The 26,615-nt window shown below is 36.0% G+C and overlaps 1 protein-coding gene across 1 annotated transcript in view; it reads right to left on the bottom strand.

Annotated features, from left to right (window-relative positions):
• The window catches only part of LOC123557844 (uncharacterized), a 99,343-nt gene that overhangs the window by 69,430 nt on the left and 3,298 nt on the right, over positions 1 to 26,615 (bottom strand). Inside the window, exons 3-6 of the mRNA XM_053544748.1 lie at positions 23,598 to 23,762; positions 22,202 to 22,318; positions 12,925 to 13,008; positions 1,748 to 1,799 (exon numbers count right to left, since the gene is read on the bottom strand). Coding sequence (XP_053400723.1) covers positions 1,748 to 1,799; positions 12,925 to 13,008; positions 22,202 to 22,318; positions 23,598 to 23,762 — 418 coding nt within the window. The remainder of the gene's footprint in view (positions 1 to 1,747; positions 1,800 to 12,924; positions 13,009 to 22,201; positions 22,319 to 23,597; positions 23,763 to 26,615) is intronic.

Raw genomic sequence — 26,615 nt, 5'->3', positions numbered from 1 at the left:
TTATTCTTGATTATAACATAGACACTATTTGGCAATTTGTAAAATATGAAATAAAGCATACTATATCTTTAAATAAAGTATGTTGTAATATGTCGCATTGTATTGTCACTGCAGTTGACCGAAACAATGTTTGAAACTGTAGACTTTGTTAATATATAATGAAATTGCTGGAAACCGCGCCATTCGGAACAATCAATCATTTTATGTTTCTACGTGTTTCTGTTTTGTCACTGGATGCATTGCAAAACTGCAACTGTGGTCACCGTAATGCAGCGCATTTAAACTATCAATATAATAGCATTCACTATATGTTTTGTATAGAAAGAAAACACAATTTCATATTCATAAAATTTGTCTAGGTCATTCAAAAGAAAAAATATAAAAAAAAATAAATAAAAAAAAAAACAACATGAACAAAATGGCGTCTTTCGAAAAAAAACATTTCCGCTAATTAAAGCTATAACTAATTGTTCTGAATGTAAAGATAAAAAACAGTCGACATGACCATTAGATTTATTCCTGTATTCAAGGATATTTGAAATACAGGAATAGTGTTTTTATTAGAATGCGAATTACAATTTCATGTGATTGCGTCTTTTAGCTGTTCTATCTAGAATATGAAAAGATCGTTATCCTGACATTTATTTTTATTTTCTGACACTCGTGGAAAGCAAACCACATATTTTTGTAGCAAGCAACTATAAAAATGTAAATACGAGTAAAAGGTTTAAATGTTTGGGGTTTTTTTGCTCATTTGGACGGGTTTTAAATCATATTGGAACTACATGCGAGTCATTTAAGAAGCACTAGATCGATTCATGGATTTGCAAGAAGTCGTACTGTGGTTTAAACTCGTCTAGACGCGCATGAATAGCATTTTATTCTTACTCAAACACGAAAACAGGTGAACGACAGCCATAATCATGTAACACCTCGCGAGACTTTGATGAAACGTCCACCCGCAAAAGATTTAGAGAGAAAAATAGCAGAGCCCTACTTTCTGCTCTATCTGTGTGGCATATGAAAAGAATTTCGATAACGCGGCAAAATGTAATGTGCTGTTGCTAAATGAAAATGACACTGATGTTTATGATAAATGACTTCAAGAATAAAGAAGCCCAATCAAATTTGAAACAACTATGATAAATGTGGTTATGTTATCCCGTGAAAATTTAAATACAATTACCACGTGCGGGACCATGCATGCCTGTAGAAAGTTAATATTTTAAAAATTTAACTAGAACGGGGCATTCTGATACTCAATATCACTGGGACATTCTGACGAAAAATGCCCCTGGGGAATTTTGATGCCCAATAACATTTAAAATTTCTGACACCCAATATAACCTTATCCTAACATTTAAAAGCAGTAGAAAATTCTGACATTAAATATCACTGGAACATTCTGAGACCAAATTCAATGAAACGTTCTGACATCAATATCATTGGAATATTTTGGCACCCAGTATCACTGCAACATTCTGACACCTAATATCAAAGTAACATTCTGACACGCAATATGACTGGAACATTCTCACACCCAAAATCAATGGAACATTCTGACACAATATGACTGGAAGATTCTGACAACCACTATCAATAGAACAGTCTGTCACTAAATTTTACACAAGCATTTTGATACTAAATGCCATTATACTATACAGATGATTTCCAAAATGCTACACTTTTAGCACAATTAAATAATGACGTAACATGTCATGTTAGAAAATAACATATCTTGACTTACCAAGAGCTTTATGAAGGACCACGCCAAACAACACAGCTGCAATCAACTGTGCCTGCAAGTATAAGAATGAAAAGTCTTGGATACCAAATATATTAATGTTTACCATTTTAAACTGTTTTATTTTTCACTTTTCTCATTTAGCATAATAGTTCATTTAAAAGAGCCATGTTTCTAGATATTTTGTCACATGCATGCTATAGTATAACGCCTAAAGCAAAGAAACAGTGTGGTGGTTTCATGATATATATTTTTTAGTGCAGTGCATAAAGCAGGGTAATAGTGTAGTGATTTCTGAATACATGTTCTAGTATAGTTCCTAAAGCAGGAAGAGAGAGTGGCGGTTTCAGGGTACATGGTCAAGATTAGTGCCTTAAGCAGCAGGAAATTGTGGCGTTTATAGCATAATTGTGCTTGTATAGTGTCCAAAGCAGGAAGACAGTGTGGCGATTTCAGTACACGTTTTCTAGTTTGTGCCTTTAGGAGGAGGAAATTGTGGTATTTTAAGGATACACATTCTAGTATAGAATCTAAAGGAAAAGGGAGTAGCGTTTTCATGATACATGTTCCAGTATAGGGCATCAAGCAGAGGAAAGTATGGTATTTTCTGGACACATGATCTAGTATAATCCCTAAAGCAGGAGAGACAGTGGCGGTTTCTGGATACATGTTCTAGTATGGCACTTAATGCAGGAAGAGAAAGCGGAGTTTTCTGAATACATGTAATAGTATAGTGAGAGTGGCATGTTATGGTATAGTGCCTAAAGCTTGGAGTCAGTGAGGTAATTTCAGGATACATATTCTTGTATAGTACTTAAAGCAGTAGGAAAGTGTGGTGATTTCAAGATACATGTTCTGCTATAGTGACTAAAGCAGGGAGTCTGTGAGGCAATTTTAAGATACATGTTCTGGTATAGTGCCTAAAGCAGGGAGTCAGTGAGGCAATTTCAGGATACATATTCTGATATAGTTCATAAAGTATGAGGAAATAGTGGTGATTTCAAGATACATGTTCTGATATAGTACTTAAAGCAGGAGGATAGCTTGGTGATTTCAGGATACACGTTCTGCTATAGTGACTAAAGCAAGGAGTCGGTGAGGCAATTTCAAGATACATGTTCTGGTATAGTGTCTTAAACAGGATAGTGTGATAGGGAGAATGAACATACACTTTTACTCTAGGGCCTTGTCTATTTATCACTAAAATGTCGTACATTTGCTTCTTTATCAGACCTTTCCACACGCACAAAAATAAATATTGTATTATACCATATTTATAAAGCGCTCTTTTCATGAATAACACGTTCAAAGGCGAGTTACATACAAAAGCGCTTTAAGAAAAGGCAGACACACGTGGCGCCAATTCATCCTCTACTAGTACAACCACAAAGCGATCTGACCAGAGGGATAGAGGAAGATAAAGACCCCATAACATAGAGAGAAATCGTTCAGATACAGACATATCCAGCTAACCTAGCATCACACTTTGCGAATAGACAGTTTTGTTCTTTAACGTGCACGGTATGAAGGACCGATACATGCGAAGCCGTCCTTCCTGAGAAGAACCAGTACTGGCCTTTGATCAGATGTGAGACACTCAAGAGTACGAGTATCTCAAGTGCCTCGACCGGGAAACGAAGCCCGGAACTCTGGATTGACAGTCAAGTGTATTACCACTAGTCCACCGGGCCACCTTTAAAGCCACTGACCTACAGATCGTACGATAACAACAACAACAAAAATTAGATGTCAGAAAATCATTGCTTTATTTTTTAAGAATGCTTTGAATCTTAGTTACTAACAGATAATTTGTTATAAAAACACACAAGAATTAGTTGTGTTTACAATTTTGTTTTCATTTAAAAGGGTACCGGGGGTAAACTGCCTTAATTATAAAGCTGTATATTTGACGACCATTAAGTATATATTCCTCCTTGGTGTATTTGTCAAGAAAGCAGGAAATTTTTATTGTTACGGCAGCTCGGATTTGATTCCCGACTTGATAACCGGCACGTTCGTTTTTTCTTGATTTGGCAATTTAAGATAGGTTAGAGACAAAAGCTCATGTTCTAATCAAATTTCAATTTTAAAGAAAGATCATCTTAGCCAAAATCTGGATGTCATTGCCTTTAAAAGGGATCATATAAACTTGCTTAAAAATAATGAGATAGTGTCTGTATTGTACTGCCTTGGTAAAATATGCAAATTATCAAAACATATAACAGTGCCTTATTGAATGTAAAATTATCATTTAATGATTACTATTTTTCTAATATTTTCGATGCTGACGTTTCCCTCAAAAATGAACCACCAAGTGTATAAAGTAAAATAAGATAATAACTTTATTTTCTGAAGATTATATACTAAGCCTACAAATACAAATATCATGCAATTTATTTCCAATATGACCTTCAATTAAATTTCATATACATTCATACATTTACACAATGATACAGTCAATTTATAATTAAATATTTATTATAATACAAAATACAGGAAGACTGTATGGAAGATTGTATACCCGTTATCAGAATCCCTTAAATATTTTTCGACAAACATGTCTAAAGTTATAGACGTCTTAAAAGCATAATATACAAAAATTGTAAGTGTAACAGTAGTAACTATGTTTTAAAGTCTAGAACTTGCTGTCACAATCCCCGCATACGGGTATTTGATGCTCACCAGCTTTTACATTAAAAATATATATATGTAACCTTCATGAATATAACAGAAAAGTTTCCATTACTAGTATCTGTAACCACATAAGTTAAGGTTATCCCACTGGCACCAGACCAGAAAGAAAATTCCTCTGTACATAGGGGTAGGATATAGCATGTACAGAGTCATTTTCTTTTTGGTCTGGTGCCAGTGGGTTATCCTTCTTGTTTCATCACCCTGTTTTATCTAACGATAGCAAACATGCGGGATTAAAAATTAAAACCATTGCGACATATTTCATAAAAAATCTACGTATTGCAAACCTGGTGCAAACATTTACCACGCGTCACAAAGATTAATGCACAACAATTAAGACGTGCAAAAAAGAAACTTTTGTCATGGGACAGAAATTTTAAAAATATCCTTTCGGGTATCTGTATTGATCCAGATTTTCTGTAACAAGTTTTTTTCTGTTTTAATTTTTGCTTGAAATATAAGACAATATCATTGTTATTACACGCAATTCGATTACGTTTTATCCGTTCCATATTCCAATCAGTCCCGTATGATTTTGTCCAAATTTTGTCATGGGACAGAAATTTAAAAAAAAAATACATTCCCTTATGGGTGCGAAATTGACCATTTCAATCATATTTTAAAATTAAAAATGTCACACTTTCATCTCTTGAACTCTTTAAAATGAAGTATAGCTTTTATCTGGATTTGGCAAATAAAGTAATAATTTATGAAAGATCCAGACAATAATTTTATTAACCAAATATAAATCAGAATTTTAGATAAAATTATTCAATTAAGGTGAATACTAAAATCATTAAAGATCTTACCAACGAACGTCCCATCTCAATATTTTGTTAGGATTTATTTCTCCTTTTCTAGAAATTAATGTGCAACACAATCTAAAATATCACAATGTTCAAACTGATCGAGACCTTGTCGGAATTTAAATATATAATCAGTACTGTAATCGATATTTATTCCGGAATAATATTGTACAAATTTAAATTTGTAAGGCAATACTATAAAAATGAAATGGTTCTCAGATCACTTAAACTTTTGCTTATTCTGTCAAATGGTTTGAATCATTCTTTAAACTTTCATTTACTTATAAACCTTTATCCATCTTTTCAACCTTTTTTTATATTTTGGCATCTCTCATATCATGCATTAGATATTTCTCAACGTGTAGAAATCCGAGACAAAGGCCGGAAACAGAAAATATACATAATTTAGTTACATCACACTTTTTTGGACTGGAGATGTAAGGCAATAATGTAAAAATGAAATGGTTCTCAGATCACTTAAACTTTTGCTAATTCTGAATCATTCTATTAACTTTCATCTATTTATGAACCTTTATCCGTCTTTTCAAAAATGTTTCTGCTCAGACTTCTCTTATATCATGTATAAGATATTTCTCAACGCGGTGTAGAAACAGTGGTCGGAAACAGAAAATATGTATTTTGATTACTGTACAAATGAATATCACACTTTTTGGGAACAAACAATGCCAATTCCGATTTGTTGTGTCAAATTATTTGGTCCATTGCTTCTGTGCTATCATTTATCCTTTGTTCACTTGTCATTATAGTGTCATTTAACAACAATTATCAGTTGGCCCGCCATATTGTTTATTCAACAGGGTCATAAAACAGACTGTCCTATTGACAGGTTCACAATGTAATGGTACCTAAAATGACACGTGTAGTGCTGGTGACTTCAAAATAGTGTTGTTCATTTGTTTTCTTTCTGAAATTAAAAATGCGCGAATTTAAGTCCGCGCGAAACTGTCTTTTTGCCGTTTGCGCGAAATTTCATGCAAGCGAATTTAAGTGATATCACAGTATATATATCTCTATCTTATCAAATGGTTCTTCTTTGCTGAGCTAAATCTGTACACCAGTTTCCCCCCTCTGTTTTTGTTCCAAAGCTACTATTACATTTCATTTAACCTAATTAATCATTATATTTTCACTTCAAGTTTCGGTCATAGATTGCAACACCCCTAGGAGATATTCTTTAAGACTGCCATATCATTCTGCGTACACAATGTTATACAATTTACTTCTATTTTAATTGGAAATATCTATTTACAATTCAAAATTGAATTATTTTCATAATTTAGAAAATGCACTATAATCTATGATAACTGAGGCGATAAAATGTGGCATAATGAATAATTCGTTTTATTTAGCCTTGTTGATCTAACAAACAACAATCGTTACCAGTGGTGACATCATAACTAACGCATGCTTTCGACATTACATTTACAGGTTTTATGTCGGACAAAGCTCTAGTAAATAATACATGCGTAATTGCGTATTCATAGTTAATCTTCACCGTCATTATTAAGTCGCCGCGCAATAATATTCCGCGGAAGAACAAGTGCATATATTCCGATGGAAATCTAAAATACCTTTTATAACATACGCATCTAAACTGATAAGTATTTTATAAAAGATACAAATTTTTACTGGAACCACTGTGAAATTGAAAATGCCGTCAGTAAAGAACTTTTAAACATGATGACAGACATGAAACTGGCTAAGTACCAAGTATGAAATTTGAAAGTCAATATGGAAAACTATTGACGTTTCAGATTACATTATAGGTCATATGGTGACTCTCTAGCTTTTCATTGTGGAAGTGCTGCGCCGGGCATCATTACAGGCACGGACAAGCACCTGGATAGAACCATATACCTTGCGAAAGCCTTCACATGATACCTTCCTCACATGAAAGAATTCTACACCCGAGCAAGGTTTTGAACCCAAAACTTTGAGGTACTAGTAATTTGAAGTCAGCGACTCTAACCATTCGTTCATGGAAGCCCCCAGCTCCAGTTTTACATAAATAGACTTAATGCTATGATTTAAGTCAGCTGTAACGTATGTCCATTATATTACATGTTCTTAGATGAAATACCTGAAAATATCAATGAAATATGGAAAACTTTTCACGTTTTATATTTCATTATAATTTAACGGACTTTATAAATGAGAATGTAATGATAAACCTTATGTCTGACGATGCTCCACGGGATAAAGAAGAGGTTTTCACAAACATGTACAAATACACAAAAATTCACAAAATATAGAATGTAAAATTTTCTTTCAAAGCCTGCTTCCAAATACTACAACTCAGATGCTTAAAATTGTTCAGGAGATCAGTTTTGACAAATTCGGTGTTCACTATTGAACTTTGTTGTTAGAACTTTAAACAGAGTCAGAGCCTCGCAGTCGGTGCCTTACAGCCAGCGCTCACAGCCAAAGCCTCACAGCCTAAGCCCCACAACCAGATCCTCACAGCTTGAGCCTAACAATTAGAGACTCACAGCCGGAGCCTCACAGCCAGCGCCTCACAGACAAAGCCTCAAACCATATTCTCACAGCCAAAGCCTCAAAGTCAGCTGGAGCCTCACAGCCTGAGCCACACTGTCAGAGCCTCACAGGAAGAGCCTCACAGCCTGAGCCTCGCAGCCAATAGAAGACCAACCACAAATAGCAACTGCAGTTGAAAGATATAGCAGGGGATGGTTTAAATACTAGTCTACAAGTACTTCATAATTACTAGTATTTAACTATTATGAAAGATGTAAGAATGGGGATAGTTCAAACGGGGGAGGAACCATGTTAAGGAAAAGGGAATGGAGTATAAAAAGGTGGGGCATAAGAAAGAGAGTGAAGAAAAGTAAAACAAACGAAACTAATCCCCAATGATAATGTGATTCCCGCCGAAACGAGTGGACGAGTCCATTTAATGATAACTGATAAAATAACAATTCATAATGCTTGCACATTACTTGACAAGTAAATGTTAGTTTTTGTTTCATTTCAACTATCCAGTTAGTATACTGCAACATAGCTCAGTCGGGTTAAATGCAGGTAACAATTTGATACAAGCAAGTTCGATTCCTCATAAGGATTTGTTTTTCGTTTTTCCTATTCTTTTTCTTTTTTGTTCCCATATTTTCGTTTCTTTCTTTGATGGTTTGTTTGTCTTTATATAAGATAATATTATGTTCATTATTCGCTTAAGTGCATGCAATTAATTAATATCATCTTTGATATGATGCTAAATCATTATCATCTGCCATATCGGCTTTAGATATTTCTCTGTCGTGTTGTCACAGAGCGCATGAAGGAATCTAGATTTCTTATGCAAAAATGAAGTAAAAAGTAAATGTCGATGCTGAGTTCCGAACCCACACGGCAAAAGACCTGTTTAACATGGACAGTATGCTTGGTATAAAAACTAGAAATACTTAGATTTTAACATGTTAAAAACATGTTGAATTCCCCGTGTTCCATTTTAATCTATTTATAGTCATATTTGTAAACATCAAGTTATCATTGAGAATGAAGGCTCCTGGGGTGACGCATAATTTGTTGTGTATGAACACTAGTGAATAAATTTGCGCATATACTTTACAGATATTAAGTCCTTATGATCAATTTAAAGCGGGTGTACTCACGAAACTTTCACTAATCAGGCCCCGCTTTCACTAACGTTCTCAAAGTGAGAAAATTCTTAGCTCATCTTAGTCACTTGATGTGCTATGTATTCATCCGTTCGGCGCCGCTGTCGCCAGGCTGCTCAGTGGTAATAATAACAAAATGGGTCGACAGATATTCAGTATATTGTCAGGGACAGATAGGCCCCTGTAATACAGGACACAAACAAAACAATATAAATACAATGTCAAAATAGGGGTTTAACAATACATATTCATCTTCATGTCAAAAGCAATGCATGACAAACAGTATATATTTAAGTTTCAACAAAATATGATTACCTGTAGATATATTTCTATGTAACTACAAAAATGGATGACTATTGTTTTCAGCACAAACTCGACTTGTTTATGTTTCAAAATATGACGGATATCAATCGATCGAATGTGATTGGTTAATATCTCGTGCGGGAAAAATCAATAAGCTAGATGAATTTAAAGGTGTAAGGGAAGCAAATATTGGTAATTAACTGATACGGCCCACGACTACAAATACAACTACTCTGCCTACGGTCTGTATAATTGGTGTACAGATTTACTATGTGATTGTTATGTATTGTTATTATAACTAGTGATATATATTATTATGTCCCTGAAACAGAATGTATTTTAAAGTGTTTAAAGTCTTTTTCAACAACTTTCCAGTCATACAAACGATGGTGTCTACTTGCCTCAGTGAGCACAATGCCCAGTTTTACACGTATAATAAAATAGTGCTTAAAAGAAAAGTATTCATTTAACTTTATTTCTTCTATTGATTGAAAGCCCGCCCGCTTAGCTCAGTAGGTAAGAGCGTTGGTCTACGGATCTCGGGGTCGCGAGTTCGATCCTCGGGCGGGGCGTATGTTCTCCGTGACTATTTGATAAACGACAGTGTGTCTGAAATCATTAGTCCTCCACCTCTGATTAATCATGTGGGGAAGTTGGCAGTTACTTGCGGAGAACAGGTTTGTACTGGTTCAGAATCCAGGAATACTGGTTAGGTTAAGTGCCCGCCGTTACATGACTGAAATACTGTTGAAAAACGGCGTTAAACCCAAAACAAACAAAAATCTATTGATTGAACAATATGGCAGGCAAGAAAAAGAATCTATCACCATTGGAACGTGCAGATGGAACTACCTAGCATTCGGGTAACTGTTTAGCGGTAAATCGGCTCAGCCTCAATACTGTAACTCAGCACAGCCTCTGTGCCCTGGTGCTTGACCCTTCAATACTTAAACAAACAAATTGTATTCATTACAAAATATAAGAAGTAATGGGTGATTTTTTCATCTATGTGATCATAAAAACAGTTAAAATATCAAACATTTGGCAGGATGATTATTTACCTGACTGAATTATCAAGATCCTGTTGTTTCGAGGGTCCTGTCCCTATAGTCTTGCGAGAAGGTATATCAAAACCCGTTTTTTTATGCGGATGTGGTTTACAAACTTCGTAAGATTTTGGGTCATGGCAATTTTCCAAATGTATTTAGTAAAGTCATTAAACGTTTTATTAAAAGAGGTTATGACCCAACTGTTTTGAGACACACCGCATGTTTGGTGTTCAGCCATTTTACATTTGGACGCTACGCTTTCCTCTTTGATTGTGTTTGAAGTTGGAGGACTCTATGATAAGTAGTTCTTAAATCCAACCAAGACTGAGCTATTTTGATTTCCGTCTTCTGGCCTGTTTCGTCTGGCCTTTTAGGGTGTTTCCCTTGTTGCTCTGTTTTCTGTAAAGGCATTGAGTACAGGCGTTTTAGGCTCTTAAGGATTGATTATATATATACAAACTAATCTTATTGGGGTAGTGGACTTGCTGTGGCATGTGCGTGTTCGTTTGTACTGCTAGTCACTTTGTCGTAATTGGTCTGGTATATTGTGGTGGTGATTTAGTTCGTATAAATTCTCTCTACTATGTAATAATTTATAATGCGAACTTGTATCCTAGCCAATCTCACGTATGGGAAAGTCAACTATTCTGAATTTAATGATATCTCTTAATGGAAACTATCTCTATATATTCAATGTATCCTCGAGATCCAGTTAACTTTCAGAGAGAAAAAAATATAGCTTCTCTTGTCCAAATCAGTAAAAAAAGACTAAAATGTCACTACTGATTTGTGAGACATGAAAACAGAGATTTGAGTATATATATGCAAATGTTGAACCAGTACAAATGTGTAGTATAATTCGGGCTCGTATATACAGCAGCATCGAAACTTATCTTATTGGGTTAGTGGACTTGCTGTGGCATGTGCGTATTTGTTTGTACTGCTAGGCTCTTTGCCGTAACTGGTCTGGTATATTGTGGTGGTGATTTAGTTCGTATAAATTCTCTCTACTATATAATGATTTATAATGCGAACTTGTATCCTAGCGGATCTCACGTATGGGAAAGTCAACTGTTCTGAATTTAATTATATCCCTTAATGGAAACTATCTCTGTATATTCAATGTATCCTCGAGATCCAGTTAACTTTCAGAGAGAGAAAATATAGCTTCTCTGGCCCCAGTCAGTTAAAAAGACTAAAATATCACTACTGATTTGTGAGACATGAAAACAGAGATTTGAGTATATATATGCAAATGTTGAACCAGTGCGAATGTGTAGTACAATTCGGGTTAGTATATAAAGCAGCGTCGAAAGTTATCTTGTTGGGTTAGAGGACTTGCTGTGGCATGTGCATGTTCGTTTGTACTGCTAGGCTCTTTGCCCTAATTGGTCTGGTATATTGTGGTGGTGATTTAGTTCATAAAAATTCTCTCTACTATATATATACAATAGCATTTTTGTGTTTTACATTACATGCCTTCTGTTGCCTTTGCGTATGTTAGGGTTTCATCTGGCCGGGATAACTTTTATTTACACTGTCCCGTGACTTTGGAACATGGTGGGGGTAAGAGTGAGGTTAGGTGCACCATAAACCGGTTTAAGCTCCCCAGTGGTGGTCATGCCACTGACCGTTCTATGGCTGTGCCCCACTATGTTCCTTTATTTGTTAGTTTTGTCCTTGTGTGTTTGCTCTGTGTGTGTGTGTGTGTTTGCGTTTGTGTGTGCGCGTGTGCGTGTGTGTGTGTGTGTGTGTGCGTATGTGCGTGTGTTGATCGTGTGCGCGTTTTGGGAGGCTGCGTTTTTAGAACGTGGCTTTCTCTGTTGGATATTCTTTCTAGCTTATTTTGGAATAAATTTCTGTATTCATCAGTTGAATTGCTTCAGTAACATTATTTTCTTTATCCCTTAGCTTCCTCCTCAAGTTCCTCAGTTTTGGCCACTTCTAACAGAGCGAGCCGGGGACGTGCTTGAACTCATCGAGAGACGTTCTAACTGTAAGGGGAAAAAAAGCAAAGAGTTCATCTGATACAAGATCAGTTATATGATACTTGATGCTGACAAAAGCATTCTTGACTATTTTATCCTTATCATATTATATACTTTGTCTGTGAATATCCAATTAATGATCTTTGTTTCATTTTATTTGGAGTTGGGTGATGGGTGAGATTGGGTCCATAGATCACCTGTTAAAGTACACATTTATCTACTGCTGTTAAAACTTTCCATTTAATTTACTCATTTGAGTAGAGGGGAAAATGCCGGCATCAAATGCTGTATTGCTGCATTTTGAGACATTTCTTGATGTATAAAAAAGAAATATTGAAAAACCATTTATAAATTACCATGGAAATGAAAACATTACTTCACACAAACATATCATTCTAAAGGGGCTCAAAGTATTTTGCTTAAAAACAAAGAAGGAAAATCAACAGGTTTAATGCACTACCTATGCGGGACATTTAGTATGTAATCTCTGCTGAATGTTTTTTGTATGCAGATCGAAATAAAGATTAGCAGAAGTTGATATACCACTATTCATTGTTCAAATTCATTGTGGCAATTAATCAATTGTGTTATTTATCTATATGCCCTTGTTGTTAAATTCCTTCACATCTGAACTAGGGAAACATTCAAAGACCATATTTATCTATCAACCTGCATGCCATTTACCTTTTCTTCACTAATCGCTGTACAAGATATGTCAGTCTGTATAGAGTTCTGACCTTTGCCATCAACTGCTGTCCTGGCCCGAATCTGGAGAAGAACATTTGTATATTATATTATGGAAGTTATTAGTTTGTTTCAGTATTAAGGTAGTTCTGCAAATTTAATAAACCGGAAGTAACGATGTAACGTTATTTGTCTGGAAAATGTTGAATCAAGCCTGGAATCGGTGTAGTGAATTGAAAATCATTTCATGAACTAAATGCTACCAGTGAGTAAATCTGTTACAACAACAACGTTACTATCTTTCTAAAGTATGACAATATCTGACACACTGATTCCAAATAATACTATAAAATCAGCTTTAAACGGTGGATCTCTTTAATCATGGTCAAATACCTCAGAAACAAGCACAGAGACCTATACATTCTATTTCACCATATTATAGGCCGTATGTTTATTTACAACTGTGGAAAGTTTCATTGTAGAAAGAATTCTATTGCGGAAATGTTATCAAAACTGTGATTTTCCCATAGACACCCATTATGAAAACATTTTTGAGGTGAACGTTTTCCAAACCAGTCTGGCAAAATAATCGAGCACATGTCCTTTCTTTTTTATTTGCCAAATTTTCTAAGGATACCATGAAGTTTGGAAAAATCAGTGTTTAATCAAATTCTACATTGTGGAAAATAATTGACCCGAACATGCAGAAATACCTCAACACCAGATGTAATATTATTTCATGAGTGAAAATATAAAATCTGGAGCTCATGAGTAAAAGCTATCTTGATCATATATAAAAATTTTAATCAATACATGTCTCTTTCATGGTTTAAAACACATTTTACCAAGTTTGCTCATGCTTTCACTGTAAAATCACAAGACCTATGTATTTCTATTTCACTGTTAGCTTTCAATAATCCAATCAAATACATGTAACAAATGAAACTAATATGCTTAAAATAACTTGAACATAAAAGCTTTCCCTTTACATTTCGGTGAAATGTTCTTTTACAGGTTATATTTTTTAGATACAATTATTCTATTAATTACAAAATAACTTGCAATAACTGTTTTATCAAATCATGTATATACATATATTCATTTTCGCCCTATTCTTTTCCTCTGAAAATTATGACGTTAATTTCGTATAAACAGCAAAAGTAAAGGCGCGAAAGTTTCGTCATCGCTGCTTAGTGATAACGTGCCGCTGTTTTGACGACGTCCACGTATAGTCTGAGAGAACGTTCCTTAGATGACGTCGAAGTTTTTTCGTCTGGTGAACAGAATGGTCGGGGAGCTGATTTTAATGTTTAATGCAACAAAATGTATGCATCATAAAATATAATGATGTTTACAAATGAAAATGAAATATTTTTGTTCGAGTGAATAGGATTGGCAAAACTAAACCGCTAGCGCGATTCATGGATTTGCCAATCCTATTCTGTTTTTCATTTCGCATGAACACTGAATAAAAATACTTCATTACATAAATAAAAATTGCAATAAACCAGACAAAAATATTGTTCTCAATGTAAAGATCAAATGATGAAAGAGAAATGTTTATTTTAAAACGAAATTGTAACAAACCTTTGTGATTGTGCGTGTCCTTGAAATTCCTTGAGGGTAATTTGCCTAAACATGCAAACAAAATTGTTGCTATAAAAATTCTAAGTACAGTATGAAGAATCACTTATGATATCACAATTAAGGTCCCAAAATAAGTTAAAAACAGTGCCTTCAATTGCTATTAAGAGAAAGCAAAAACTTATATACTCATATATCTGATTAAGATATTTCAAATGCACAGACACAGACTTAACCTTTTTATACACCCGAAGGGACGTATCATGTATGACGCCGGTGTCAGTCTGTCTGTATGTTAGCATTTTCGTGACCGCTCCGTAACTTTTGAAACCCTTAATGGATTTCAAAGAAACTTGACACAAATGTTCAGCACATTGAGACGATGTGCTGAGCGCGTGTTTTGGATGGCTAACTTAAAGGTCAAGGTCACACTGGGGGGTCAAAAGTCATATGGCTTTGTTTCGTGTCCGCGCTGTAACTCTTGAACTGCTTGAAGGATTTTAAATAAACTTGGCCTAAATTCTCAACACATTTAGACAACGTGCAGAGCGTATGTTTCAGATGACTCGCTGTCATTGTCACACGTAGGGGTCAAATGTCATACCCGAACACCTTAGAGGAATACAAAGAAACTTGACACAAATGTTTACCCCATCAAGACGACGTGCATAGTGAATGTTTTAGATAGCTCGATCCAAGGCCAAGGTAGCACTTAGGGGTCAAATGCATATATGTCATATGACTTTCGTGCCCGCTCTGTAACTCTTGAACTGCTTGAAGTATTTTGAAGAAACTTGGCACAAATGTTCACCATATCGAGACAACGTGCAAAGTTTACGCTTCGGATGGCTGGCTTCAAGGTCAAGGTTACACTAAAGGGGGTCAAAGGTCATACTTTCGGGCGTATATTCCTTCGTATTGCGGCGCTCTTTTTTACCATGGAACCGCTTGTGATGTCTCTACCCATAATTCCTTTTTTCCGTCATGTCTAATAATCTTTCTCCGGCATATCCAATAACTAATACGTAAAATACCGTGCTTTATTCAAACTTCTAATGCAATTCTAATGTTCAGTATGGAGCCGTTACCAAAAGGACCTCACATCTCAGGTGATTGGTAACACCAATGGATGCTCCAGTATAAAGGACTTTTCAGTCACAGAGGTTGTGTTAAGGAGCCGTGAGGTGGGAATATAACGCATGAAGAACATGTATATTATTTTAAAACCAATTTATTTATTGCAGAATAAACCAGTAGACTTGATACTTGATGAAGTTTATTGACAAGAAGTTGTGGGTAATGTAATATATATAAATGTATTAAAACAGTGTGACAGTATTCTTGTCAGACTTTGATTAGGGTCACCAAATGAATTTAAAGCAAATGCACACACTATCAAGGAAGAAATATTTGAACTATGTCCCATACAAGGTATTCAAAAAAGATAATTAATTCAAAAATGGAACCACCTAGAGTTATGTTTTCTTGTCTCTGCACTCTCTCTCACTAACCTCTATCAATATGTAAAGTATCAAGTCAATAGCTTACATAGTACTTAAGTTATGCTCCGGACAAGGTTCTCAAAAAAAGAGATAATTAAAAAATTGGACCTCTTAGAGTTATAGTTTCTTGTAAGGGTACTCCCTCTTACTGACCTCTATCAATAAATAAAGTATCAACTCAATATCTTATATAGTGTTTGATTTATGTCCGGGACAAGGTTTTCAAAAAATGGGAGATAGTTAAAAATGGGACCACGTAGAATTATGGTTACTTGCCTCTCAATGAGCTCTATTATGGTTTAAAGTTATAACTTGTCACCTTCAATACTTTTTTCAATTATCCTCAAGACAGACGGACAAGGTGGCGACTCTATGCTCCCCACTTCGGAGAGCATAATAAAAATGGCACAGTCTAGGGCAACATAGGCTAGCACATTTCATCACCCATAGATATAGAAATAAATGCAGTTCTACAAATTAATAAACAACCTAGTCCACATTCCATTGTTGGACACCCATAGGTTCAAGCAGTAAACCTCTGCATCAAATGATTACTTCCCACATAGCTTCTTTTTCATTAACCATTCCACTATGATATCGTTTACCAGCAACAGTAACTGCGTCTCCCACTTATCTTTCAAGAGGGAATTTAATACTGACCAACACTTCTAACAGCGGAATTTCTCCACACCTACTATATACTCTGCATGAAGAACCTGTGCTCTGGTTGCGTCATGCAAATCGAACTGTTTATACAATGTCTCTGAAGGGTATCAGTAGCTCTGTCAACTCTCTTTAAATTTTCTGCCTCTTCAAGGCTTCGCATAAGTGCTGGACAGACTGCCTGACCTTCAGTTTGATTAACTTATAACTTATGTCTGACCAAAAGGAAAATTTAAACAAAACCTGTTGATACTTTCTCTTTTAGGTAACTGGCAAGTCTAAATATTATTTTTGATACATATTTTAATATCAACTCTGACTGATTTTTCTAAAAATAAATTAAGCTGAAGAAGAGTAGAAAACAGTTTTTATTATAATTTCAATATTTCTGTTAATAAAAAGGTAATTGTGATCAGAAGTACCCAATTTTACTCTAAGATTTCATATTTTAAAAAATATTAACCAAATGTAAAAAAATAAAATCAGAACACTTTATTGACTTTATAAGGCTTCAATGTAAAATATTCAACATCTGCCACCTCTGCCAAGAAATTTAAATATATTTGTCAATAATAATTGAACGTGTAGTTGTTTATCACCGAAACTTGGATTGTCTTGATTTTTTATGACAAATTAAAGTTTAAAGTACAGTAAAATCTCTTATAAGCTGATCAAATCATAAAGAATGGTTAATATAGTTGATTTAATTCATTTTTAGGCGTACTTTTAAAACATGTCTATCAGATAAATTTCAATCATAAAATGGTTATTTTAAGTTATTTAGACCTGCCATTTAAATTTACGCTGCACCAAAAGTGATTTGTATTATAATTTTATTTCAAATGTGACAGTTTCAGCTATCGAAACAAAATTTAGGAATTCTAGGAGTACATTCTTGTCTATGGAACCTAGTCTGTACCAGTTTATATTCATGGCTTTTGTGAAAGGTCTGGGACCTTACAAAAAGTTGCAGTACCTGCTTGAAATTTGTTGAACATCTCCAACAGTCCAGCAACTTCGTTCTTTATTATTATTGATCACAGCTTTGAATCCTTGACCAAAACATTTTTACCTGTTTCCTGATGCCTTATCCTTTTTGCACAACATTAATACATGGTCAATAATGACATTTTAATATGCAACGCAGATGTGGATGCCTGTGTCACAGCATAAATAAGATATGGCCTATTTCAGCGTTATTGGATTAATCAGTAGATGGAATTAAATCATCTCTATAGAAACCATACAATCGTGACATCACACAAGCTGAAAATACTGGAAAGAACAGAATAGAACAGAAGAACGGAAAGGGTGTCATTTGCTTGGTAGGTGCTGTACCTGAACAGAATATTTCCATGGAAAGGACTAGTTAAAACAATTCTGTCAGAATAATTTGTATGTTTGATATATTGATAACGTAACACTTTAAGCACCGATAGTGCTTGACTCCCTTTCCATGCTATCATTGCTATAATCATTGCTATAATTATTGTTGAATTGTTGTAAATAATAGAATTTTGTTCATTTGTGGCTGATTTGGGTTCATTATGTGGATGGCTGTGTCCCAGCTTCGCACATTATGTCATATACAAAAGTTAAAGGGAACTAGATATTGATAGAGCAAGTACTCGTTGTAAAACGTTATGTTTAAATTTGGACCCATCTGAAACAAGTTCTAAAAATAGCACGTCTGCTGGGGTATAAATAGGTAGATGGATGACAAAGAGCTCATTCGGTATCCAGCGGTGGAAGAAGACACATCGAGGATTCAACTAATAATTTATCCCAGTATCTTGTTAAGGAGGCTATTGCAGTTACCCTGTCAAGGCGGATAAATTATTTAAAAAAAGAAGACGTTTGAAGCTCATAGACTAAAGAAGAGTTGCAGAATTTCAACAAGGTTTCGAGCTATAGGGCCAGCGCATAGGAGTTTTACCTTTATGGTAGTTGAACTATAGCAAATATAGGCTGAGCATCGGAAAGCTGAGACAGAGACCCGGAGTTTGGTAATCTACCGAGATAGTAAGAGAGTTCCAGCTTATAGACGGTTCAGCATTACTGGCGAAGTACAGGCATCGGGGATATACCTATATGGTAGTTGAATGCTACATATGATAGCATATAGGTGCTGAGCATCCAGGGGTCAGGGCAATCATATAGAGTTTGAGAGGACAGAGGCCGAGCATCTATGCGATATGATTCGTATGTTGTTGATTCAAAGACATTGTCTGACGGGAACTTCAACAAAAAGACCAGTCAAGTATAGAGTCTCCAGCCTACAGGAGTTTGAGCTAATCATTTTTAATTGAAGATTGTTAGTTTGAAACATTTAGTGATTTGCCTGATCCCTGAAATTGTCTAGCTCATAATAGAAATCATTTACAAATCATTGGTACACGAATCATTCCGGCAAGGTAGCCAGAGGAAAATTCTATATATGAGATATTTGGTCTCACCAGCTCTACGTTTTAACAATGAGCATTTTACATCGTTTTTCAGCTAGTCTAAGAGATAGTCACCTTAGCGATTGGACCCAAACCATTGTTCAAGATACTAAAGGCGTAGGCACTTCCCTGGGTCATATAATCAGTATCCTGACAAATTCTGTTTCAGAGATGTTACATGCTGTTTTGGATTCCTGAACTGAAATGAACCCCGTATTGCAACCTAACCAGAAATCATGCCAGAATTAGAGGACTACTCCCTGAGTAGTGTTCACGGCACTGTGAGGACAATTCAATGAATAATGTTCACGGCACCGAAAGGTTTAGTCACTGTGAGGATGAGTCACTGAACTGTGTTTAACCCGCCCGCTTAGCTCAGTAGGTAAGAGCGTTGGTCTACGGATCTCGGGGTCGCGAGTTCGATCCTCGGGCGGGGCGTATGTTCTCCGTGACTATTTGATAAACGACATTGTGTCTGAAATCATTAGTCCTCCACCTCTGATTCATGTGGGGAAGTTGGCAGTTACTTGCGGAGAACAGGTTTGTACTGGTAGAGAATCCAGGAACACTGGTTAGGTTAACTGCCCGCCGTTACATGACTGAAATACTGTTGAAAAACGGCGTTAAACCCAAAACAAACAAACAAACAAACTGAATTGTGTTTATGTTACTGTGAGGTCATGTCAATGAGAAGTATTCATGACACTGTGAGGTCTAGTCACTGACATATGTTCAAGGCACTGCGAGGATTATTCAATGAGTCATGTTCACAGCATTGTGAGGATAAGTCACTGAGAAGTGTTTACTTTACTTTGAGGTCTAGTCATTGAGTAGTGCTCACGGCACTGTGCGATCTAGTCACTGAGACGTTTTCATTGCACTGTGAGGACTTATCACTGAGAAATGTTCACGGCAGTGTGACGTCTAGTTACTGAGTTGTGTTCACAGCACTGTGAGGACTAGTCAGTGAATAGTGTTCACGGCACTATGTGGGCAAGTCATTGAGAACTGATCAAAGGTCTAGTCACTGAGACGTGTGCAAGGCACTGTGAGAACTACTCACTGAGAAATGTTCATGGCTCTGCGAAGACTAGTCACCGTGTAGTATTTACAGCGCTGTGAGGAAAAATCACTGAGAAATGTTCAGGGCACTTTGAGTACTAGTACTGTGAGGACTAGCCTTTGAGTAGTGTTCACGGCAATGAGACCACTAGTCCCTGTGTAGGGTTCACTGTACTTTAAGGACTTGTCTTTGAGTCGAGGAACTCTGAAGACTAGTCACTGCGTAGTGTACATGTTACTTTTAGGACATTCACTGAGTCATGTTCTAGGTACCGTGAGCACTAGACACTGAGAAGTGTTCACCTACACTGAGAGGGCGAGTCACTGTGTAGCGTTCACAGAACAGTAAGTGCTGGTCACATAGAATTCATATGTTACTGAACTGTTTTCACGGCATTGTGAGGACAAGTCACTGAGTAGTGTTCATGGCGCTGTGAGGACAGGTCATTAAGTTGTGTTCATGGCACTATGCGTACTAGTCACTGTATAGTGTTCACGATACTATGGAGACGATTGTTACTGGGTAGTCTTCACAGCACAGTGAGTATTCGTCCCGGAGTAGTGTCCTCGGTCCTATGAAGACTAGTCTTTGAATCGTTTTCACTGCACTCTGAAAACTAGTCAATGTGTAGATTTCATGGTACTGTGATGTGTTCAAGGCACTGTAATGAGAAATTACTGAATAATGTTTACAACACTATGAGGACAAGTCACTGAATAGTGTTCACTGTACTAAACACTTGTCACTGTGTAGTGTTCACGGTATTTGAGGACTAGTCACTTAGAAGTGTTCACGGCACTGTGAGGACAAGTCACTTAGTAGTGTTCACGGCACTGTGAAAACAAGTCACTGAATAGTGTTCACGACACATTTAGTACAAATCAATGAATAGTGTTAAAGGCACTTTGAGGACTGATCACTGTGTAGTGTTCACGTCACTGTCGGGACTAGTCTCAGAATAGTATTCATGGCACTGTGAATATTAATCACCAAGTTGTGTTCACGGCCTTACGCACTCTGAGGACTAATCACTGAATAGTGTTCACGGCATTGGGAGGACAAGTTACCATGACTACTTGTCAATCAGAAGTGACCAAGGAACTGTGAGTACAAGTCACTGAATCGTCTTCACGGCACTGTGAGGACAAGTCACTGAGTTGAGTTCTTGGTGCTGTGAGGACAAATCACTTGATTGTGTTCAAGCCAAGATCAGTACTAGCGGCTGTGTTTCATTCACGGCACCGTGATTACTAGTAACTGAGAAGTGTTTACGGTATTGTGAGGACAAATCACTGAATAGAATTCACGGCACTGAGTACTTGTCACTATGAAGTGTTCACGGTACTTTTAGGACAAATTAGTGACCAGTGTTCAAGGCAGTGAGGACTGCTCACGGTGTAAAGCTCACGGCACTGTGAGGACAAGTTACTGAATTGTGATCACAGCGCTGTAAGTAAGTTAGTAGTGTTCACGGCGTTGTGAGGAATAGTCAATGAATAATATTCATGGCAATGTGAATACTAGTCATCGAATTGTGTTTACGGCATTATGAGGACAAGTCACTGGGTCGTTTCCAGGCACTCTGAGGACTAATCACTGAATAAGGTTCACAGCCCTTTGAAGGCAAGTCACTGAGTTGTGTGCATGGCACAATGACTACTGGTCACTGAGAAGTGACCAAGGGACTGTGTGGACAATTCACCGAAACGCGTTCACGGCGCTGTAAGAAGAAGTCTCTGAATAGTTTTTACGGCACTGTGAGGTCTAGTGACTGAATCGTCTTCACGGCACTGTGAGAACAGTCTTTGAGTTATGTTCATGACACTGTGAGGTCTAGTCACTGAATCGTCTATTGCACTTTGAGTACAAGTCACTGAGCTGTGTTCACGGCTACGTGAATACTTGTCATTGAGAAGTGATCGAAGCACTGTATGGACAATTCCGGAATAGCCTTCTCAGCGCTGTAAGAACATGTCACTGAATTTTGTTCACGGCACTGCGAGGACAAGTCACTGAGTTACGGTTATGTTGACGGCACTGTGAGGTATTGTCACTGAATCGTCTATGGCACTGTGAGGACTAGTCACTGAATTGTGTTCACGCCATTGAGTACTTATCACTGTGTAGTGTCCACGGCACTGTTAGGACAAATGAGTTAATAGTATTCAAGTCACTGAGTTGTGTCCACGGTTCTTTGAGGACTAGTCACTGAAAAGTGTTCACGGCACCATGAGTACTGGTCACATAGAATTGTTCAAGGTACTGTGAGGACAAGTCACTGAATAGTGTTCATGGCGCTGTTAGGACAAGTCACTGAATAGTGTTCACGTCACTGTGAGGACAAGTCACTAAATAGTGTTCACGTCGCTGTGAGAACAAGTAACTGAATAGTGTTCATGGCGCTGTGGGGACAAGTCACTGAGTAATGTTTATGGTGCTGTGGGGACAAGTCACTGAATAGTGCTCACGGCAATGAGTACTTGGGTTATGTCTAGATCGTGTTAATGCTTCAATTTGTACCATAGTTATTCTCCATCTCTGCGCAGTAACGGCAATCAAAATTCAGATAATCTGTTTTTACATATACATTGTATAACAAAAATCAATTTTCTGTTTAAAGCTTTATTGAAATCGAAGCTAGCAATGTCATAATGGAATAAACGTTCAAATACAGTTTAACATCTAAATTATTCAAATTCTTTTGACGTCAAAAATCGTATTCTGATTACAAAATGAAAATATCGTTTTATCAATTGGTAGACCATATTGCTAGGAATGCATAATTTAAAGCAAGTTTCATGTTTATTCACAATCGATGATTGTCACAGCCATGCGATTGTAAAAACTAAACATTTATTAAAACGACAGAATCATCTAGTATAAACTATAAACTAGACAAAGAAAATATAATTATACAGTTGATTTAAATACAATTTAACAACTTGAAGTAAATTTTCTTTAAAACATGTTTGCTTGGTAGTAAGTGGTGCCTACATTAATGGTTACTTTCCAAATTTAGATGGTGAAGAAAGTCCCACCACAGCCCCTTCAGATTTGTTTTCAGACAAGGACGACACCTTAGCAGATCACACGACGTTTTGTTCGCCAGATAAACGACTATCCTACATATTATAAATCTACATCCCAAACGAGGTCTCGAACCCACAGCTGTGAAATGCAAGTGATTTGAAGTCAGCGACCTAAGTCACTCGTTCCCTAAAGTGGATGTAAACGTTTGTTCTTTGTAGGATATCAAAGTCATATATGAATATTCTTCAAGTAGAGATTAACAATTTAAAAACTTCCTGTATAACACTTTTGTAAACTTTGGTGTACATTTACTAACACAAAATGGGGCCTTGCGGTTAAGGTCGCTGGCTTCAAACCACCTGTCCCTCATTACTGTGAGTTCAATACCTCGCTTTGAATGTACAAGAAGCCATTCAGGTCGTTGGTTCTAGCCAGGTGCTCGCCAATGTCTTTAATAATGCTCGGAGGAAACGCAACCTGGAGTCTTCCTCCACCATCACAAGCTGGAAAGTCGTAATATGGCATTTGTGTCGATTGATACGTTAAACCAAACTAAAACATAGCAAAAAAGCCAAACCGATCAAAAAAGTAGTTTTAGAATTTCAGAAATAGAGGTGAGTCACCTAAAACATCACTTCCAGTAAATCAGTAAGCCTTAATAGAAGTTATACTGTACTTGTATGGAAAACATGCTATAACAAATATGAAAATGAAGTCAAAAATACATTGTTTCATGCATTACTCTGTATCCCTTTAAGAACTATAAATCTAATAAACTATGTATGTAAGTTAGGTGTAAAAACCTTTTTTTTGTGACAATGCGATTTATTGTACACCATTTTGACAACTTGTTAGCGTAAAATGTAGTAAAACATCATACACCATCAAAAGAAAATTGCCCTCTCCTTTTTACATTGAAATCACTAGAGTGAGAGCTAGAACTTAAACCAGTATCAACTAGGCAACATGGCACAGCAACAGCTTATTCGACCGCTCTACCAAGATAAACCTTTATTGTTTTATCATAACAGTCACATAAAGTATGCATACTTTCCACTTACAAAACCGATAGTAAAAACCTAGATGGTACTTATGCCATTAATGCATTCATACCTTAGACATTATGTTAAAATCAACTTTAGAATACACCTTGTTTTCCCAACGACTAGGTTTCCCAACTACTAGAACCACATACATACTAAACAAATTTTTGCGGACGGTTACATGAAACATTTGCATTTTTAACCTAAAGCATAGCATGGTGTTAAAATATATTACATCAGGCCTTGGTCAAATAAACATATTGAATTACACTGCACCATTATTTAATATTCTTCATTACATTAATATTCAAATATCAATAGCGAATCCTAAATAATGGCTCTATAGTCCTGGCTCTATAGTCCTAAATGATGGCTCTATAGTCCTAAATGATGACTATTTTAGACTTCGTTGTTTCGTACTCTTCATTGATCTACATGTAAAATTGTTGTAACTCTCATCTAGATATACTATTAATATATTCGGGACATAACGTTAATAAGAACGATATTTCATTTTATTTCAAATGAATCTTCAGCCTATTTCAGTGCTTGTTTTCCAGCATGAAAGAACCAAACAACCACCGAAATATGTGTCTTCTTTTAGATATTTCGTTCAAAAACAATGGTATTCTTTTAAATGTAATGTCTCATCAATGCATATCACATTATTTAAAGATGCGAATCCGGCTGATTTTTTGGCTTTTGCGGGAGAAGCGGATTCAGGATTCGCTGGGGATGTGAACGGGGGCAAAAGCATACCCCGACCACTACGAAAAAGTTAGCCAAGCGTTTTGTGTTACTGAAAGCTAAAGGCATAACAAATATTCTGCTCGCTTCCCTCGCACATCATTTATAAGTATTATTAACACCACATCTGCTCGCGTCTGCTAGCAAGTATGTAAGAATAATTTATTCCACAGGATAACATTGCACATGTTCTTCTCCCTTCCCTCGCACGTCACCATTGGGTATAACTAAAACCACAGTGACGATATCGCTATGTTAAAACCATAAAAAATATTTGCTCGCTCAGCTCGCATACCATTACACATCACAATAGCTTTAGGTTAAAATCAAAACACAGAAACTTTCTGCTAGCGAATCATAATTCAGAGGTGATATTCCTACGCAAATGATTTAGCTAAAATGACAGTTTCAGCATGCTTCGCTCGCAAGTGTTCTTTGTATAAAAAAATTCCTTATTGATCAAGTAGAAGTATTTTTAACAAGTCTTAAATCCTGGATACGCCCCTTTTTCCGCTTTTTATTTCTCACGCCATTTTAAATCCGGTTATGACTTGTTGTAACATGTAAAGACTTTTCGAATATTTGGCCAGTACTGAATGAATTAAATATATTTTATGAAAAACAACATCATACACACTAACAACAAGAACAATATCAACGAAAAGTAACTGCGAATTATATTAAAAAAAAAAAAAAAAAAAAAAAAAAACAAGTTGCATACAAATCTGTATCTAGTCTTAAAATGTAGTTTTTTGTTATGCTGGAAGAATTAACAACGAAGAAAATTCTTTCAATTTAACTAACGCCTCATTTGACATCATAGACAGCTGGCTGATGTTTTTTTTGTGTTTTTTTTCACACATAAAATGGTTGTACATTTAGTTGTATCATATTTCCCACAAAACATTTATTTACTCGTTACAAGAAAACGCCAAGTTAGTATATTATTTCTAAAAGATCTGTCGTATACTGTTTCAGAATTATATCTTGCCAATCATGGTCGTTAAGATGTATGCATGCTTATTCGATGGTAAAAAAGGCAACATTTACAACAACAGTAACCACAGAAAAAATGAAATATCAATATCAACATTTTAAACGCATAAGGCCTATAAAAATGTTTGTTCACGGTATCCCGACCTAGCCTATTTTTTTTGGCCAGACCCTAAATGTTTTTCTGGCCTTGTTTTTTTTCAACTTTAACTTAAAACGTGTGGTCAGTGATGTTAGAAATCAAGTTACTGATGCTCTAAAAGAACAGCCCCCTTTTTATTCATTTTTTTTTGACACAAAAATAATTTCCGAAAAGTCCAACTTACTAAAAAAAAGATACCGACCTAACTATAGCATGTTACCGGAAACAAATATTTTTTTAGGCCTAAGACATGTTACATACAAATATCTTTATTTGATACGTACAGCGCAATCTCTATCTAAATTACATTTTATGACAGACAGATGTATTCCAAATCTTTATCAAATAGCAACAGTATTGTAATATGATTTTTCCTCAAAATCATACACTACTTCTAAAATACAGATTCCATTCAAGCACATAACCTCAACGAGATCTTGTAAGCAAACACTAAGTAAATATCATTTTTCCTCTCTATCA

The sequence above is a fragment of the Mercenaria mercenaria genome, chromosome 5 (genome assembly GCF_021730395.1).
Source record: "Mercenaria mercenaria strain notata chromosome 5, MADL_Memer_1, whole genome shotgun sequence".
NCBI classification, from domain to species: domain Eukaryota; kingdom Metazoa; phylum Mollusca; class Bivalvia; order Venerida; family Veneridae; genus Mercenaria; species Mercenaria mercenaria.
Note: the sequence above shows the minus strand (reverse complement) of the source record. Positions and strands in the feature narration are given on the sequence as shown.